This window comes from Bolinopsis microptera, chromosome 12, assembly GCF_026151205.1.
Source record: "Bolinopsis microptera isolate Bmic1 chromosome 12, MBARI_Bmic_1.0, whole genome shotgun sequence".
NCBI classification, from domain to species: domain Eukaryota; kingdom Metazoa; phylum Ctenophora; class Tentaculata; order Lobata; family Bolinopsidae; genus Bolinopsis; species Bolinopsis microptera.
In genome coordinates this window covers 4,655,501-4,673,998 of record NC_087083.1, presented here as the reverse complement: position 1 = coordinate 4,673,998, position 18,498 = coordinate 4,655,501, and the positions used below count along the sequence as shown (strand labels likewise).

At 36.0% G+C, this 18,498-nt stretch overlaps 1 protein-coding gene across 1 annotated transcript in view; it reads left to right on the top strand.

The window, feature by feature from the left end:
• Positions 1–545: 545 nt before the first annotated feature.
• The window catches only part of LOC134824155 (tectonin beta-propeller repeat-containing protein 2-like), a 35,979-nt gene continuing 18,026 nt past the window's right edge, over positions 546–18,498 (top strand). The window contains exons 1-16 of the mRNA XM_063835895.1: positions 546–620; positions 946–1,065; positions 4,750–4,866; positions 5,716–5,829; positions 5,972–6,045; positions 6,301–6,396; positions 6,625–6,790; positions 7,412–7,544; positions 8,176–9,235; positions 10,980–11,112; positions 11,460–11,571; positions 11,719–11,940; positions 16,016–16,155; positions 16,341–16,516; positions 16,689–16,771; positions 17,419–17,595. Coding sequence (XP_063691965.1) covers positions 558–620; positions 946–1,065; positions 4,750–4,866; positions 5,716–5,829; positions 5,972–6,045; positions 6,301–6,396; positions 6,625–6,790; positions 7,412–7,544; positions 8,176–9,235; positions 10,980–11,112; positions 11,460–11,571; positions 11,719–11,940; positions 16,016–16,155; positions 16,341–16,516; positions 16,689–16,771; positions 17,419–17,595 — 2,986 coding nt within the window. The 5' untranslated portion in view covers positions 546–557. The remainder of the gene's footprint in view (positions 621–945; positions 1,066–4,749; positions 4,867–5,715; positions 5,830–5,971; positions 6,046–6,300; positions 6,397–6,624; positions 6,791–7,411; positions 7,545–8,175; positions 9,236–10,979; positions 11,113–11,459; positions 11,572–11,718; positions 11,941–16,015; positions 16,156–16,340; positions 16,517–16,688; positions 16,772–17,418; positions 17,596–18,498) is intronic.

Genomic DNA, 18,498 nt, shown 5'->3' with positions numbered 1-18,498 from the left:
CTGTGATCATATTATATTATGATGTCTTTTTCGAATTTCTTTGAACAAAGAGAAGTATCTCAAACCATAGATTATTTTTCACTCTTTTTACACTATTTTTGCTCTGCAATGCTGGTTCAGCATGCGTCCTCTAATAAAATGAATAGCTAAAAATAAAAAGTTTGATTAAGTTTCTTACTTATATATTGCAAATGGATCAGACATGGCCTAAAGTTGATAGTCTTAGATATAAGTCAGCCATTGAAATGTTCAGGTTATATTCACAGGGTAATGAACACAGCACTTTTTTCTTGAAGTAAATTTTATTTTTTGAATAAACGTAAACAATTTTGTGTGGAATTTGAGAGCAACTTGTCTGCTATGAATTAAATAAAATCAAAAAATATATCATATGGCTGCAGAGGCAACTGCAAATCGTTTAATCCTGATTTTCAATCAATTTATTTGTGCAGTGTGATCTTTCAATATCATCTCATGTGTTGTGATGATAGAATAACCTAACCACAAAAAGGAGCAAGACTTATTCTTACTAAACCCACATAATATGTCAGGATGTTATGCATGTTAAAGAAAACAAACTTCTGCTCAGTGGGCTCCCCAAGTACTATGGCTTGAAGCAGGTGCAACCATTTTATTTGTATTTTGTCTCTAGTTATGTACATAGTACTGGACAAATATGATTAATTGTATGACATGGTTGTTCAGTTAGTCAGAAATCAATTAAAAGATAAAGTCACATTTTATGCGGTACAAGATTAAATAATTACAGATACATATCGTATAGATTGCATCATTAACGAATCGATATAATTGATACTGAACACTCTGTATCTACTTCTTCACTACTCAATGTAATATTTTGACTAATGACACTGTTATATAACCTCGACAAAATAATCAGTAGATGGTTAACTACACAGCTTTCTACAAAATCCATTTTCTCAGGTACCTCTACAGTACACTTTAGTCGGTTATGATGAAGATTGGCTGGTAATAGGAACTGAAGTCGGTGTTTTGATATGTTACAATGACAAAAGTAATGTCAGCTTTAGAATTCCTCCACAGGTATGAACTATGAATACTAAAAGTACATTTTGCTGTTATAATAATATTATCAGCTTATCACGTGACGTTTATCCTGGGATACAGCAAGATAGAATGTTTAGAACTGAAGGAGAGAGTGCTAGTTAAGATATTTTACCTCAGGGATACAGCAAGATAGAATGTTTAGAACTGAAGGAGAGAGTGCTAGTTAAGATATTTTACCTCAGGGATACAGCAAGATAGAATGTTTAGAACTGAAGGAGAGAGAGTGCTAGTTAAGATATTTTACCTCAGGGATACAGCAAGATAGAATGTTTAGAACTGAAGGAGAGAGTGCTAGTTAAGATATTTTACCTCAGGGATACAGCAAGATAGAATGTTTAGAACTGAAGGAGAGAGAGTGCTAGTTAAGATATTTTACCTCAGGGATACAGCAAGATAGAATGTTTAGAACTGAAGGAGAGAGAGTGCTAGTTAAGATATTTTACCTCAGGGATACAGCAAGATAGAATGTTTAGAACTGAAGGAGAGAGTGCTAGTTAAGATATTTTACCTCAGGGATACAGCAAGATAGAATGTTTAGAACTGAAGGAGAGAGTGCTAGTTAAGATATTTTACCTCAGGGATACAGCAAGATAGAATGTTTAGAACTGAAGGAGAGAGTGCTAGTTAAGATATTTTACCTCAGGGATACAGCAAGATAGAATGTTTAGAACTGAAGGAGAGAGTGCTAGTTAAGATATTTTACCTCAGGGATACAGCAAGATAGAATGTTTAGAACTGAAGGAGAGAGTGCTAGTTAAGATATTTTACCTCAGGGATACAGCAAGATAGAATGTTTAGAACTGAAGGAGAGAGAGAGTGCTAGTTAAGGCCAGAGGGGGGGGTAAATGGCACTTTTGTAGTTTTTGCATATTTGATAATAGCTACTGAAGACGAACAAAAAGAAAAAAACCGGATCAAAATCTGACCTTGCGCTTCTGAGATATCGCGCGCTCAATTTTGAGGTTTACCTGTAATTACATGTTAAACTGGAACTTTAAACGGCTGTAACTTTTTTGACCTTTCGATTCCTTAGTTGAGAAAACCGGCCAATCCCTGATCTTGAGGTTTGGTACAGTGGTTCCTTGGACAATTATCCTCACATCTGGTGCAGCGATTTTTTTTATTTGACTCTGTTCTCAAATTATGAGGTTAACCAGGTCAAAAATTCGAAAAATTTAATTGGTTAACCTCATAATTCGAGAACTGAGTCAAATAAAAAAAATCGCTGCACCAGATATCTAGATAGTTGTCCAAGGAACCACTGTACCAAATCTCAAGATCAGGGAGTGGCCAGTTTTCTCAACTAAGGAATCGAAAGGTCAAAAAATGTGTTTTGAGATAGATGCAATTTAGTGTTTTCAAAATTTTGAATATTCACTGGAATGTATCACAGTTCGTTAGTTAGGACTTTTTATACACTTAATAACGTTTGCTTGATCAGACCTGGCCGTCCCCTAAATGATTTTAGCCACTTTCAGTAGTTAATGTCCTTGTATTGTTAAAAATGAGGTTAACCAAGACTTCCTGTAAACACTAACTGCTTAAAATTTGGTTGTTAACCTCGCTTTAGACCATATAATAGTGGGATTGGTTTATCAATATGTTATTATATATGTAGTAAAACATTTGCACAGTATAACGATTAAGTTTTTGAGGTTAACATGTAATTGACTGGTCAGATATTTAAAAAATGAGAGGTTAACCTCATTTTTTAGCCATTTACGGGTAAAATCTTCTACTAAAATATGGTCAGTTCAAATCACCTTTGTCACGTGATTATAGTTGTAGGCATTGTGATACCAATAGATACCTCACTTCGATATTGTGGTACATTACATAAGTAAGAATCGTATGTATATTCCCTACGGTACCAAATTGTGATGGTTAACCTCATTTTTTTAATTTTCCCAAGATAAAAGAAAGTCAATCGACACGTCATCTATTTAGAAATGTGTATACCGTAAACTTACGATGAAAATAGTAACTCTATCATTTGATCTATTCTCGCTATATCTAAAAGACGAGGTTAACCTCATTTAATCACGTTGGGATATTACTTTTTCTGATAATTATGAACCTAAAATTTAGAGTTTACATTTGCTGACCGAAATAACAAAAAATTATGGCGTGTAATAAAATATTAACCTCAATTTTATTAACCTCAATGTTGTATAGTCAATTTTGTGAAAATCGGTTAACCTCAATTATAAAATAAAGTTAATCAGCTAAAAATATGTGAATATCGGCAATGTTTTTGTCATTCAAAATTAAATCGATTTAGAAAATAATATTTTGGTAGAATTTTTTGACCCCTTACCCCCCCCTCTGGCCTTAAGATATTTTACCTCAGGGATACAGCAAGATAGAATGTTTAGAACTGAAGGAGAGAGTGCTAGTTAAGATATTTTACCTCAGGGATACAGCAAGATAGAATGTTTAGAACTGAAGGAGAGAGAGTGCTAGTTAAGATATTTTACCTCAGGGATACAGCAAGATAGAATGTTTAGAACTGAAGGAGAGAGTGCTAGTTAAGATATTTTACCTCAGGGATACAGCAAGATAGAATGTTTAGAACTGAAGGAGAGAGTGCTAGTTAAGATATTTTACCTCAGGGATACAGCAAGATAGAATGTTTAGAACTGAAGGAGAGAGTGCTAGTTAAGATATTTTACCTCAGGGATACAGCAAGATAGAATGTTTAGAACTGAAGGAGAGAGTGCTAGTTAAGATATTTTACCTCAGGGATACAGCAAGATAGAATGTTTAGAACTGAAGGAGAGAGTGCTAGTTAAGATATTTTACCTCAGGGATACAGCAAGATAGAATGTTTAGAACTGAAGGAGAGAGTGCTAGTTAAGATATTTTACCTCAGGGATACAGCAAGATAGAATGTTTAGAACTGAAGGAGAGAGTGCTAGTTAAGATATTTTACCTCAGGGATACAGCAAGATAGAATGTTTAGAACTGAAGGAGAGAGAGTGCTAGTTAAGATATTTTACCTCAGGGATACAGCAAGATAGAATGTTTAGAACTGAAGGAGAGAGTGCTAGTTAAGATATTTTACCTCAGGGATACAGCAAGATAGAATGTTTAGAACTGAAGGAGAGAGAGTGCTAGTTAAGATATTTTACCTCAGGGATACAGCAAGATAGAATGTTTAGAACTGAAGGAGAGAGTGCTAGTTAAGATATTTTACCTCAGGGATACAGCAAGATAGAATGTTTAGAACTGAAGGAGAGAGTGCTAGTTAAGATATTTTACCTCAGGGATACAGCAAGATAGAATGTTTAGAACTGAAGGAGAGAGAGTGCTAGTTAAGATATTTTACCTCAGGGATACAGCAAGATAGAATGTTTAGAACTGAAGGAGAGAGTGCTAGTTAAGATATTTTACCTCAGGGATACAGCAAGATAGAATGTTTAGAACTGAAGGAGAGAGAGTGCTAGTTAAGATATTTTACCTCAGGGATACAGCAAGATAGAATGTTTAGAACTGAAGGAGAGAGTGCTAGTTAAGATATTTTACCTCAGGGATACAGCAAGATAGAATGTTTAGAACTGAAGGAGAGAGTGCTAGTTAAGATATTTTACCTCAGGGATACAGCAAGATAGAATGTTTAGAACTGAAGGAGAGAGTGCTAGTTAAGATATTTTACCTCAGGGATACAGCAAGATAGAATGTTTAGAACTGAAGGAGAGAGTGCTAGTTTGGGGAACAGAGTCTGGCTATGTTGGTATCAAGGAGATACAATCAGGGTCTGATACGGAACTTAAACAGGCGAGTGGAAATATGATCATTTTATATACAGTATCTTGGGCAATGTACATTGTACTAAGTACATTGTACAAAGTATATAGTACTAAGTACAAAGTACATAGTACAAAGTATATAGTACATAGTACAAAGTATATAGTACATAGTACAAAGTATATAGTACAAAGTACAAAGTACATAGTACAAACTGATTACTTATGATGTTGTCCAATTAAGGTTTCAGTCGTTCAATTTAATGATGACATCACTGCCCTGAGAAATGAGTGTGGCATATTTCTTCAATCACATTCCACAATCCACATTCCAATTAATTAGTATAGTATCTAAGTTAATTCTGTCGCAACCTTACCCAATATATTAATTGTCTGCCTTGATAACTCCTCCTGCTCTGATTAGTTTTCTAATATAACTTGTGTGTAAAGTATATGATAGAATTGGTAAATTGAAATTTGACACTGCAGCCTTATCATCCTATTCTTCGCCTGTAATGTACATTTTTCATGTAAAGGAATTATGTTATAATCTATGATATTACCGTTATAGACGTTTTATCGAGAATTCTATATTTTCGTCTGGAAGGATTGCCAGAAAGAGTTGGAAACTCAGAACTGTAGCAGTTAGTGGAACTGAATAAGTCGATGTCGACCAAACAAAGTAGTTTAAGCCTGCTATTAAATAAAGAGAGTGTCTCAGAATGATAAATAAAAGAGTTATCTTATGCATTATATATATTACATGATATAATAATGTTTAAATTATTGCTGGTAGATAATCGTGATAAATGCAATCATAAATCACTACACTCTTGTCTCTTATCACATATTTGAAATATTTGACATAATATGCGTTCAGATGATCAGCAAAGTACATGATACGAATGTGAAATTTGCAAGTTACCACGATAATAAAGTTGCAAGTGTAGATAAGGATGGAAAGATAACCATATCAGAAGTCGACTGGGCCAGGGTATGTTATAGATCTGAATACTGATGTTTTGACACGTGAAAAGTTATGTTTTGAGAAGTGACAAGATTTTGGGTCTTCATTGATTGATTCTGGAAGCTGATAAGTTATCAATAAAACAAGCAAACAAATCTCACTTTTTCAGGGTATTTTCAGTTCTAGCAGAGTTATTCACTGCGAGCCAAACAAGATTCTCAGTCTATTCTTTATATCTGCAGAGTACGAAAATATTTCAAATATTTAAAAGAGCCTATACTTCAGTACTTTATTGTTTCTAATGTTACTATTAACCCTGTTAGAAAACTGATAAAATATTCTAAATATAGAAATAAGGTAAAAGAAACAGCTTGCAACTTCAAAATGATAACACCCATCATTTTTATTCCACCTGAAATTAAATTAAATTGTTTTAATTCTTAACAAAAAGCTCGATTAGAAGTTAATCCCTTATGTTAATTTCACTTATATTTTCAGACTCATATTGCTAACAACAGTAATCAAGACAAGTCTATTAAAGATGGAGAACGAAACCTGTTCTGTAACATCCGTCGGATCTAAAGATCGGAAAAAGTAATTTAGAATTTTAGTTAATTAATTACTAATTAATTACTAATTATTTAGTAAATATATAATATGAAATTTCCAGTTCCGAAATTGATTATCTGTGGGTGGCATAAGACATATTTAAGGAACTGGAAGTTAGATTCTCGGAGAAAGCTTTGAAAAATCGACTAACCATCAATTAACCATCAATTAACCATCAATTAACCTTCAATTAACCTTCAATTAACTCCTCAGTGGAGAGTTTGGCGCCTGTGTACTAGACATCTACACAGTCCTCGTTGCGCGCCCAGGACTGCGCCTATGGTACGCAAACACCGGCGGAGACGTTCTTAAAACTATCCAACTGCGCAAAATATTAAACGAGTGCCCTCTGGAATGCTGCTGTGAAGATTCAGCCCAGGTTAGTGTGTAAACACGATTAGTAATTAGTTTAACTCCTGTCACAGTGTGTGTTTTATCTGTCCTTCTGTAAAAAGGCGATGATTTCAAGGAGGTATTTAATTATTATATCTATTTAACTATTTAAGTCGTCGGTTGATCCTAATTTTCAAGATAAAATCGTACCCTCGGCCAGTCGATCACTGATCAAGTTGTTTGCCGAAACAACAGCCTGTACAAATTCGCATAGCTATAAGTATTATATTAAGACGCAATGAAACTATCGGACCACGATGTATGGGGACTTGGCACCCCATGAAAAATTAAAATATATCGACTCTGTTACATCGTTTCCTCGAATTATTTGTTATATAGTAGTGTTGAAAGTATATGACGTCCAACTATAAGATCATGACAAAGAAACGATCACTTGTACTCAATGTAATAGTTACTGGCTTAGTGGCGTACACTGTCATTAATATTTAGTAACTTTACAGAGTCTCATCATATTGCAATTAGTACTAAAATCTTTAAACAGATTTTATTTAGCTGCCTATCAATATTCTCATAAATATCTATGTTTAATGCTAAAATATTTTCGTCGAGAAAATCACTAAACACCCTTTTCTCCATTCTATTTCAGGATACCAAACTCGCTTCCCTTCTCCCAAAATCCGGAATCATAAACCGCGTGGAACGAATAGATGAAAAGCTGGTAATAATCCAACTCAAGCACCTGTTTGTCTTCGTGGAGACAGTCGATCTAACTGTAGTGGGTAAGATTTGTGTGTGTCAATGATTAATCTCTCTACACAATGATACAGTGGTTAATGCAGCCCTGTGTAGTCAAGAATTGCCTGGTGTCAAATTTAGGTAAAATAATGTCACGTGGGACGCGTTATAATGGAACGCGCGATGAATTTTGGATGGATTCTGTGCGCGCACGAGGGTATATTTCGCGAAAAATGTATTCTAAAGCGGTGAATTTGGGTATAAAATATGGGACCTACTTCCGCTTCCGCCAAGCAACCGTCAAGTTCATTTTAGAAATTTACCGCTGGTTTTTGTAACTCAGGCAACAAATTTTTTTTCACCTGGACATTAAGGGTAGGGTATGAAGATTTCAAAAAACAATTTGTTCATCCCCATGGCCCATACAAAAATGTTTACATAGGCGCCTTATTATTATAGTGACATCCATGATTCCACGAGTGCAGCAGACGTAACGAATTTGTCCAATCTTGGCAGCTATTTTGGCTATTTCTTTATACACAGACATAGCATTTCTATGTTGTACAGATTACAGTTTACTTAAGCAATCCCCTGTAGGAGTATTACTAATTTTCTTCTCTTTTAGTTCTGGGCTCACATTTCACCAGGTACCTCAAATAACGAAACTTATTTCAGGGTGGCTGAAAGAATCTGTTTTGGACTGGTACACAAGTCACAGGGCTCTCGTGCTCCTTTATAAAGACAATATCATTAAAAGATATATTGTTACACAAAATATTACCTCAACGAATAGTGAATTTGGTTCAATATCAGAAAATGTTGAGAATGATAGAGCTGGGGGTAATATAGCCCATAATGAACAGACTCAGAGCGTTACAATCATATCAGAAAACGGGAATATAAAATCAGAGAACGGTCAGTTAGCCGCCGATAAAACTCAAGAAATAGATCCTCATAAACCAAATGAAATCATAACGCAAATCCCAAAGTACCAGCCGGTTCCAAAAGAAAAACTCGAAGAAATCACCAATTTTGTAAAATCTATCTGTGAACGGGATGAGAACTCTGAAATTATCCCCCTTCAGAAAGTTCCCGACCTTGATATCGTGTCGAGTGTTGGCCATTCTGTATCATGCGAAGTCACTAAACTATCAGATGACGCTAAATATCCTTTTATTGACTCCCTTGAACTTTCAAGTGATGTCATCAAGCCACCGTGTGACGTCATAAAGCCACCTTGTGATGTCATCAAGCCACCTTGTGACGTCATCAAGCCACCGTGTGACGTCATCAAACCCTCTTGTGACGTCATCAAGCCACCGTGTGATCTAACAGAAGTAAAGGTGACAATAGAAAAAACTAACAACGAAGATGAGAACAATTTAAATTTTGATCTGTCCGGTAGATCAACAGAAGAGCACACAGAGCACACAGATCACACAGAAGAGCACACAGAGCACACAGAAGAGCACACAGATCACAAAGAAGAGCACACAGATCCGTCTTATTTTTGTGACCACACTCTGATTCCAAATGATGATACTCTTACCTCTTGTGACAACACCATCACCCCACAAGACCGTGTTACAAACTCTCACGATGTCACGTGTGAATCGAGTGACGTCACGCCGACTACTCAGGAACCAAGTATCATAGTGACCTCTGGTGGATCTGACAACATGGAGTCTTCTGTAGATTTGGAAATGTCAGTGACTGACAGTGTTACTTCAACAAGGTCAGTTTCAAATGATTATTTAAAGATATTAGCTAAACAGATCTCGAGAGCCTATTTAGCATTCAGTTGGCATTCATCTCAGTGACAGTCTTCATAATAACTTATATTTTATCTTTTAACATATTTCCTGATTAATAATCACATTTATCATTTATCAGCCATATAGAGATTAGGAGTTATCAAGTATTTTGTGCTACTTTTTTACATTAATTTTGTATCTATAATAATATATATTTGAAGTAAACATTGGCCAGTAAGCAAAGCTGGTCCCCAATCAAAACCCTGCATCACAAACACAACACAGACCCACCCTTGCATCATTACTCAAACAACAGTGCACTATATCTACTCTAAATACACAGTGCAACTGTAATATATCCACTATTTGAAATCTATCCTACTCAAACTGACTCAACTCTGTGCAACCTTATTATAACCTGTAGTACTACTCCCTGTCACACAAAACGTAATCTTGCTGCTTTCTTGTGTAATACAGGACTACGTCAGTTATTTGTATTGCACGTGCTGATATTTGTATCGCACGTGCTGGCAGCGCTTGGTGGTTGAAGCTCACGTGTGTTACGACACTTCATTAAGATACACATCTCCCGCCCTCTGTCCTTTGTGTAGTTTGTTGATTACTGTATATGTCGGATATTACATCTCGTATTATGAAACTTAGTTCTGCTGTCATAAGGTTCCTCCTTTGAGGTATTCGACTTAGTTTCTGAGCGGCACGCGATTTTTTTAGTCGATCTGATCACGTGATCATGTCGATGATTCAAGTTTACTACACTTACAAGTAAGTTATACGAATTGTAGCGTTAAATATGATATAGTCGAAGTAAAGCTGGTTAGATGAATTATGCTTCAAGATAAAAACGAAACATTTCCCGGTCCCCTGCCCACTCTTGCGATTGTTATTCTGGATGAATAAAAAATAAAAATAAACAAGCAACTTTCATGTTATTAACTTAACGTTACCAGAACTTTCTAAAACATTTCAGTACTTTCTAGAGCCTTCCAGAACTTTTAACCATTAACATCTCAGTCCGTTTTGACGTCATCAAGCCACCTTGTGACGTCATCAAACCCCCTTGTGACGTCATCAAGCCACCTTGTGATGTCATCAAGCCACCTTGTGATGTCATCAAGCCACCTTGTGATGTCATCAAGCCACCTTGTGATGTCATCAAGCCGCCTTGTGACGTCATCAAGCCAACTTTTAACCATTAACATTTCAGTCCAGAGAGGAGTGTAATGGAAGAGCTAAAGACTAATATTGTAGACTATTAAAGACTACTTTCTAGAGCCTTCTAGAACTTTTAACCATTAACATTTCAGTCCGGAGAGGAGTGTAATGGAAGAGCTGAAGACTAATATTGTAGACTATTAAAGACTATTAAAGACTACTCTCTAGAACTTTTAACCATTAGCATTTCAGTCCGGAGAGGAGTGTAATGGAAGAGCTAAAGACTAATATTGTAGACTATTAAAGACTACTTTCTAGAGCCTTCTAGAACTTTTAACCATTAACATTTCAGTCCGGAGAGGAGTGTAATGGAAGAGCTAAAGACTAATATTGTAGACTATTAAAGACTACTTTCTAGAGCCTTCTAGAACTTTTAACCATTAACATTTCAGTCCGGAGAGGAGTGTAATGGAAGAGCTAAAGACTAATATTGTAGACTATTAAAGACTACTTTCTAGAGCCATCTAGAACTTTTAACCATTAACATTTCAGTCCGGAGAGGAGTGTAATGGAAGAGCTAAAGACTAATATTGGTAAGAAGATGATAACCTCGCTAGGTCTCACCCCCAGTCCCAGCAAACACAAACAACTCATCACATCTGACTCTACCTTACCGTTATATGAGGTCAGTTACAGGCAGAGGGGGGGGGGGGGGGGGGAGGCGAAATAATTAGCAGTCAGTTCCCGTGACAATCAACTATAAGCGGGACTTGAATCACTCCTTTTTATTTATAATGATCAAATGTTATAGCCTACAAATAATTCATTGATAGCCTGTTTTAAGTGTTAAGATATGGATTATGGTGATTCGTACAACCTTATTTTCAGCCACACCCCCGTCGAGTTACAGATCATCATCAACAAAGCTTTAACTGCTACTAATGATATCCTAGCATATGTTTCTTATGAGAAATTTAAATTAATTAACACAGATAAGCTCTTGTTAAATGTGTTAAACTAACACTTATTCAGCCGGACAAGATATCACTGTCTTCCCAAGATACTATTTCCATACACAGTAGTTCTACCAACTGTGATGAGGATGAGGATAAGATAGCAATACGGATCAAGAGGAAGAAGCACCGTAAGTTGGGAGATGGGCTTTTTTGGGCTTTTTGGGGATATTCGTCCCGAGTTTTGGGGATATGCGTTTAAATTTGTGATCTGTTTCCTGCATTTATCAGATATTAAAATTTACAAACTATCCCACAAACTAAAACGCTTCACTCAGGATCACGGAAGGAGAAGACCTCTTCAAACGACACCCTGGATTCCGTAGCAGGAGTAACAATCGTGGAGGAGGGCCAAGAACCAACGTTCCTACCTACCAACATTCCACAACAGTATGATGTGTCCCCTGTTTTACAACTTAATGAGAATGCCGAGAGTGTAGAAGTTACTGAGATGTCTTGTCACGTGACTGAGGAGAGTGACGCGCAGCCACAGGAGATCGGTGGGTATATTTATCCGTCCACTGCTGTTTTGATGATATTGTTTGTGATAAGTTGTTAATTATAAGCCAATAACAATACAGCTAATATAATAATACAGCTAATATAATAATACAGCTAATATAATAATACAGCTTATAATAATACAGCTTATATAATTATAAGCTTATAAGAAAACAGCTTATAATAATACAGCTTATATAATTATAAGCTTATAAGAATACAGCTTATAAGAATACAGCTTATAGTAATTAACCGTAATCAAGACCCAACTCCACCCCCCCCCCCCCCCCCCCCCTCGGCTGATTACGTAATACTAAGGGCAATTGTTTGGTGTTTCAGAGACTGTCTGACTATTTAACTTTAACTTTTTATATTTAATAACGCCAAAAGGTTTGTCGACGGGACCATTTTTAGTTTTTACGCGCTATTATTACGCTTTTATCTGAGAATAATACAGATTTTTGGTCTACAATCTACATTCGCGTAAAAATGTGGTCGCCGGCCGCTTCAAGGACTCTCAAAGTATATACTATATAAACATGATAAAATTAAAATGTCTGTTTCTTCCAATGATAATTCTTTAGGGCTGATCAAAAATGGTTTCAGAGAATTCGATCCGCAAAATATATTTGAGACTTCCGAATAATACTAATAGCAAAATATCCGCAAAATATCCACAAGATTTGTTAAATCGCTTAAAAAACTTATATTTTTAAAGAAAAATACACTGTTTTTTATCAGCTGGCACCAAGTTAAATACCACTCATTTATTTAGAAGACTGATAATAGGTGTTTTATAACCGTTTTAGGCAGATAATTTTCCCAAATTCTCCTTGAAAAAGACCATTATGATGGAATGTCATTGGTCATTAAACCCCAGCCCTCGCCCCATAGCAGTCAGCACCCGTAGAATGTAGATGCTTTTGTAGAAATAGTGATAGTTAGTTGTTGTTTTACCTACCTAACCTATTGAAACAAAACTTAGTTGGATACTTTAATTATCATACGTATATTGAATATTGATTATGAAACGTATGATGAGAATTAACATTATCATGGCGTTATTTTAGCGGAATGAGTATTTCTTGTTATTGTTAAAAATGCACAATATTCTCAACTCTCAACGTACTATTCATCAACGTAAAAATGTATAATTCCTTTCATTAAACGAAACACCCCCGAAATACCCCTTAAATACCCCTTAAATACCCCCGATACCTCAATACAAAATTCAATGGTTTAATATATTTCCGATAGGAATCTCCACGATGACACTCCCCTACATTCCATCATTAGTCTGGTGCCACACATCTTTCATCCTGGGAGTTCTCGGAAACACCTTCGTTATCCACTCAACAATCCACCACAAAGCTATCAAACTGGACAAACTCTCTGTTTGGATCATACAGAACTTGGCTGTTACAGATCTCGCTAACACTATCCTTATCCTGATTCCAATCATCTCATCTATTCACGCGGAGAAATGGGTCTTAGGTGACACATTCTGTATGGTCCACGTTATCTACAGATTTGCGGGGGTTGTAGCCAATATATTCCTGATTGTTGCACTGGCCCTGAATAGAATGATGAGATGTTTGTTTCCTCTACGATTTCTAGACTGTTCCAAGAAACAGAGATGGTCTATAACGGTGATGGTCATCATTTTAGCGATGATAATTCCACTTAAACTTCTCCACGGAGCGTTTATTGAGCGTACTTTGGTCGTAAAATTTGTGGATGTCATATCATCTTGTGCGGAACGCTCTATATCATTTACCAGAAGATGGCATTCTATTTTTGAATACGTTACTAATATACTCCTAAACGGATTACCTTGCCTGACTTTGATTGTTATGAACACTTTTCTAGTGATTTACGCTGTAAAGAAAACAACCAACTCCGTCAATAAGAAAAATATCGTGGTAGTCGTTCTGGTAACTGTGTCCTTCCTTACTTCAGTGTTACCATACTGTGTATACTCCATGCTGCTTAGCGCGGATACATGGGACGAAAATGACTACAAGCTACGCTACGTGACTTTCGTCGTGTTTCTTTCTTTTTGGTCCAATCCTTTTATATACTTCATCACCAACGATCACTTCCGGAAGTTCACCATTGGTTTGGTCCTGAAGAGGAGAGCAACAGTATCAGTTCCATAGACCAAGGGTCCCAGTGAAGCACTTCAGGACATACCATACATGCTACATAAAGAAGTCTCCTCCTAGTCGTTGGAGTGGTCAGTGGCCTTCTTCACACACATCTCTTATACGGCGTTATAAACAGGTTTCTCCATTCCACTTGGTTTAGTGCTAACTGACGTACTGCATCTCGGCTGATGTTGTCAACACCAAACAGCAAATTCTGGAATTTATTAGGCCCATTTACGTCATTTAAATATTCCTCTGAGATTGCTGGAAATAATACCCCGTCTCAGTAGTTTATGTCTGTGTTAATTCAATTTTATGTATAATTTTGTTTGGTAGTAACAACTCGAAAAGAACAAACACGTACAGTTCTCAACTATTTGTACGTGATGTGGGGAAACTTGTGTAACTGTAAGCTTTAAATATTACCCTATTCAGAATTATGTTAAATTTATGCTTTATTTAGTTTAGTTAAAAATTTATGAGCAGTTCGACTGATCTTTTATATTTGCTTGTTAAATTTAGTGTCATCATTTGATAGAATATGTTCAATCTTCTTGCAAGTCTTCACTGTTTTTTGGTCTATTAAAAGGACCGCAATGAATGATGAAATAAATATAGTGATGAGTAAATTTTTGCACTGCTGAGTAAATTTAATTTTTTAATATCTTCTAGACCAATTGATTGGATCGTATAACAGTCAAATCCCCGATTCACCGCGAAACTCGATGTTCCGCAGATTTTCCTTTCCCAGAAGTCCACGGTATAATGGGGGTTGCATCTTTATGCAGTGAAAGCCGGAGCTTGTCCTGTTCAAATAATGGCCCTAATTTAAAAAAACTAAAATCACGTACTCTAATTTATCATATATATCTGCCTCCGTGTCGGAATTCCGTTCGCCACTTCGAAATTCAATGTGTATCTTTTCATAAATCGGAGCCGGCATGAGTCGGAATTCTATGTGCGTGAATTCTGAGAATTTTTCCCTCTCAGCTTTTCTGTGCATTACGACTGAGAGTCTGAGTCGATAACATATTATTCATGATTATATTTTATATATAATATAATTAAATCTTGTCGCAAGAACTTGATCTAATCTGGACACGTACAGCGGTTCGTACGTGATGGAAAGTAACAGTAGTTTTACCTAAACCCAAACCGCCTTAATGCAGAGAAATTTGTGAAAGTTTTAGTTTTAATTGCAATGTAGTTTATGTTTTACATTATTCGTCGCTCTGTTTAACAGTAATTAGCAGTTCCACCGTACTTTCGTGTTCACTTATCAGATCTTTGGGATGTTCTTCGTAGGTAACTATTCTAGATTTGTGTAAAGTTCCACTGTATTTTGGAGATCCTTCATATTTACAGTCAGTAACATATTGTTTCCCAGTCTATGGCTTATTGACGGTCAGAATAGTGGTAATATTTGCAAAGTTATTAGAACTTGCATAGAGAGACTGAGAAATGAAAATGAATTGGATAAATTAGATAAAGTGCTGCGGATCGGGAAATTTAGCCGCCACCCACAAAAGAAACGTGACCGCATTTATTGATCGCATCCCTCAATAAATGGGGTTAATGGGCAATTAGGAATGGCTAAATGTGATTTAAATTACTGTTATAACTCTATCACAAGAATCTATTGCAAGCTTTGTATCTTTCTAGAGTTGATGATCAATTCTTCGATGCCATGTTAAATTCGGATCAGAATTCGAATACGGATAACAATCGTTTTTTCGGTCACCAAATTTGGACCCAATTTTTAAGGACTACTTATGCATAATTTAAAGATTTCAAAGAATTTAAAGAATTTAAAGAATTTAAAGAATTTAAAGAATTTAAAGAATTTAAAGAATTTAAAGAATTTAAAGAATTTGAAGAATTTAAAGAATTTAAAGAATTTGAAGAATTTAAAGAAATGTCACCCCAGGCCTGGACGTGAGCTCGATACTAATTGGACTTGCTAACCTAGAGGAGGGTATACTGAGACTAGACGATCTGGGACTGCCTGTGTACGAGTTTGATGACCCCTACTCTGACGGGGAAGAAGATGTTGATAGTGATGAAGAGGTGTGTAGTACAAACTGAGCTGATAACAGTATCATACCCTTCACGTTTCATTTCCTGAATCATGTTTAAATTCTTGAACCTTCATTAGCAATTGTAGTTGTTTCTATATTACGAATTCTGAGTATTAAATTTTAGTGCAAGATCATAAAAATTAATTAATTAATCAAATTAACTGTTCTCCACAGATCGGGGATACCAACGATCAAGATGACAAATCCTCAGTTCGTACCTCCTCCTCAACAATCCTAGACGGGGATCTATCTTCCAATATCTCGGATAATATCTCCACATCTGAACATAGTCAGCAGAGATTTGATACCCAGCATAAGGGTGTCGATCATAAGATCTCCTCCTCAGATAGGTTGCTGGTTTTAACTTTCCTTTTTTATGATATTCTTATTCTTCAGCTGTCTTGATCAGAAATGTAAGTTTAACCTTGTTAGTTGTTACCATTCAAACTTAACAGTATTTTTAAAAACAATCTAATTAATTATCTAATTATAATTAATTATGTAATTATAATTGGACCACAGAAGGAAGCACCAACAGAGTTACGACGGAGATACCAGCGATATCTACTCGACCCGTTCAGCTTCAGAGTCAACTGCTGATTTATGTAAGTTTTAAGTAGTTATGGTGTCATAGAGTCTAGACTAAACTATATAACAGAGTCGATATATTTTAATGTTGCCAGGGGGTGGCAAGTCCCCATACATCGTCCGATAGTTTCATTGCGTCCTAATAAATGTCTATGATTTCGGCATTTCCTAAATGCCGCATTTATTTTCATATTAATATAGATAGCTAAACGATTCAACAGAGGATGTGTTAGGCAACGATTTAAAGATCGGCATTTTATAAATGCCTTTATGTACAACATCAAGTAATTTAGGCCTACTTTAAAGATATGTTCAACTATATCTATAATTCAATATCTTACTATATAAAGCGAGACGATATATCCGTACCATTTTACTGAAACCACGGCATCAACTTTAACACGACTTTCCGCAAAAACCGTAAAAGATATACAACTTAAACTTTTTGACTGGTTCAAATGCTTTAATGGTCTTTAAATCAGCATGAAAAAATAAAAAAATAGGCCAAGGAATAAGAATAAGAGATAAGTCTCTTGAGTCTTGACGCCACTTTAGGGTTACACTTAGACGGGTTCCTGCTAGTATATGTAACTTAACTAATAACCATATAACTTAACTAATATTTAAATATATCTACAATTCACAATAACCCCTTCCTTCTCAGACGATCTAGAAAGAAGACCCTCAGTAGAGTTCGGTGAAGACCCCCTGACAACCGAGGCTGCCGCCTCCCCACCCCCGCACCAACTCACTGTACCCTCACCCCTCTTACTGGGGGAGAAGAGTGGTGGTAGAGAGGATAGTGTGTTTTTAACTGATGATAGTTGGCTTGAACTCAGAGGTAGGATAGTGTGTTTTTAACTGATGATAGTTGGCTTGAACTCAGAGGTAGGATAGTGTGTTTTTAACTGATGATAGTTGGCTTGAACTCAGAGGTAGGATAGTGTGTTTTTAACTGATGATAGTTGGCTTGAACTAAGGGGTAGGATAGTGTGTTTTTAACTGATGATAGTTGGCTTGAACTCAGAGGTAGGATAGTGTGTTTTTAACTGATGATAGTTGGCTTGAACCTAGAGGTAGGATAGTGTGTTTTTAACTGATGATAGTTGGCTTGAACTAAGGGGTAGGATAGTGTGTTTTTAACTGATGATAGTTGGCTTGAACTAAGAGGTAGGATAGTGTGTATTTAACTGATGATAGTTGGCTTGAACTAAGAGGTAGGATAGTGTGTTTTTAACTGATGATAGTTGGCTTGAACTAAGAGGTAGGATAGTGTGTTTTTAACTGATGATAGTTGGCTTGAACTAAGAGGTAGGATAGTGTGTTTTTAACTGATGATAGTTGGCTTGAACTAAGAGGTAGGATAGTGTGTTTTTAACTGATGATAGTTGGCTTGAACTAAGAGGTAGGATAGTGTGTTTTTAACTGATGATAGTTGGCTTGAACTAAGAGGTAGGATAGTGTGTTTTTAACTGATGATAGTTGGCTTGAACTAAGGGGTAGGATAGTGTGTTTTTAACTGATGATAGTTGGCTTGAACTAAGAGGTAGGATAGTGTGTTTTTAACTGATCATGATAGTTGGCTTGAACTAAGAGGTAGGATAGTGTGTTTTTAACTGATCATGATAGTTGGCTTGAACTAAGAGGTAGGATAGTGTGTTTTTAACTGATCATGATAGTTGGCTTGAACTAAGAGGTAGGATAGTGTGTTTTTAACTGATGATAGTTGGCTTGAACTAAGAGG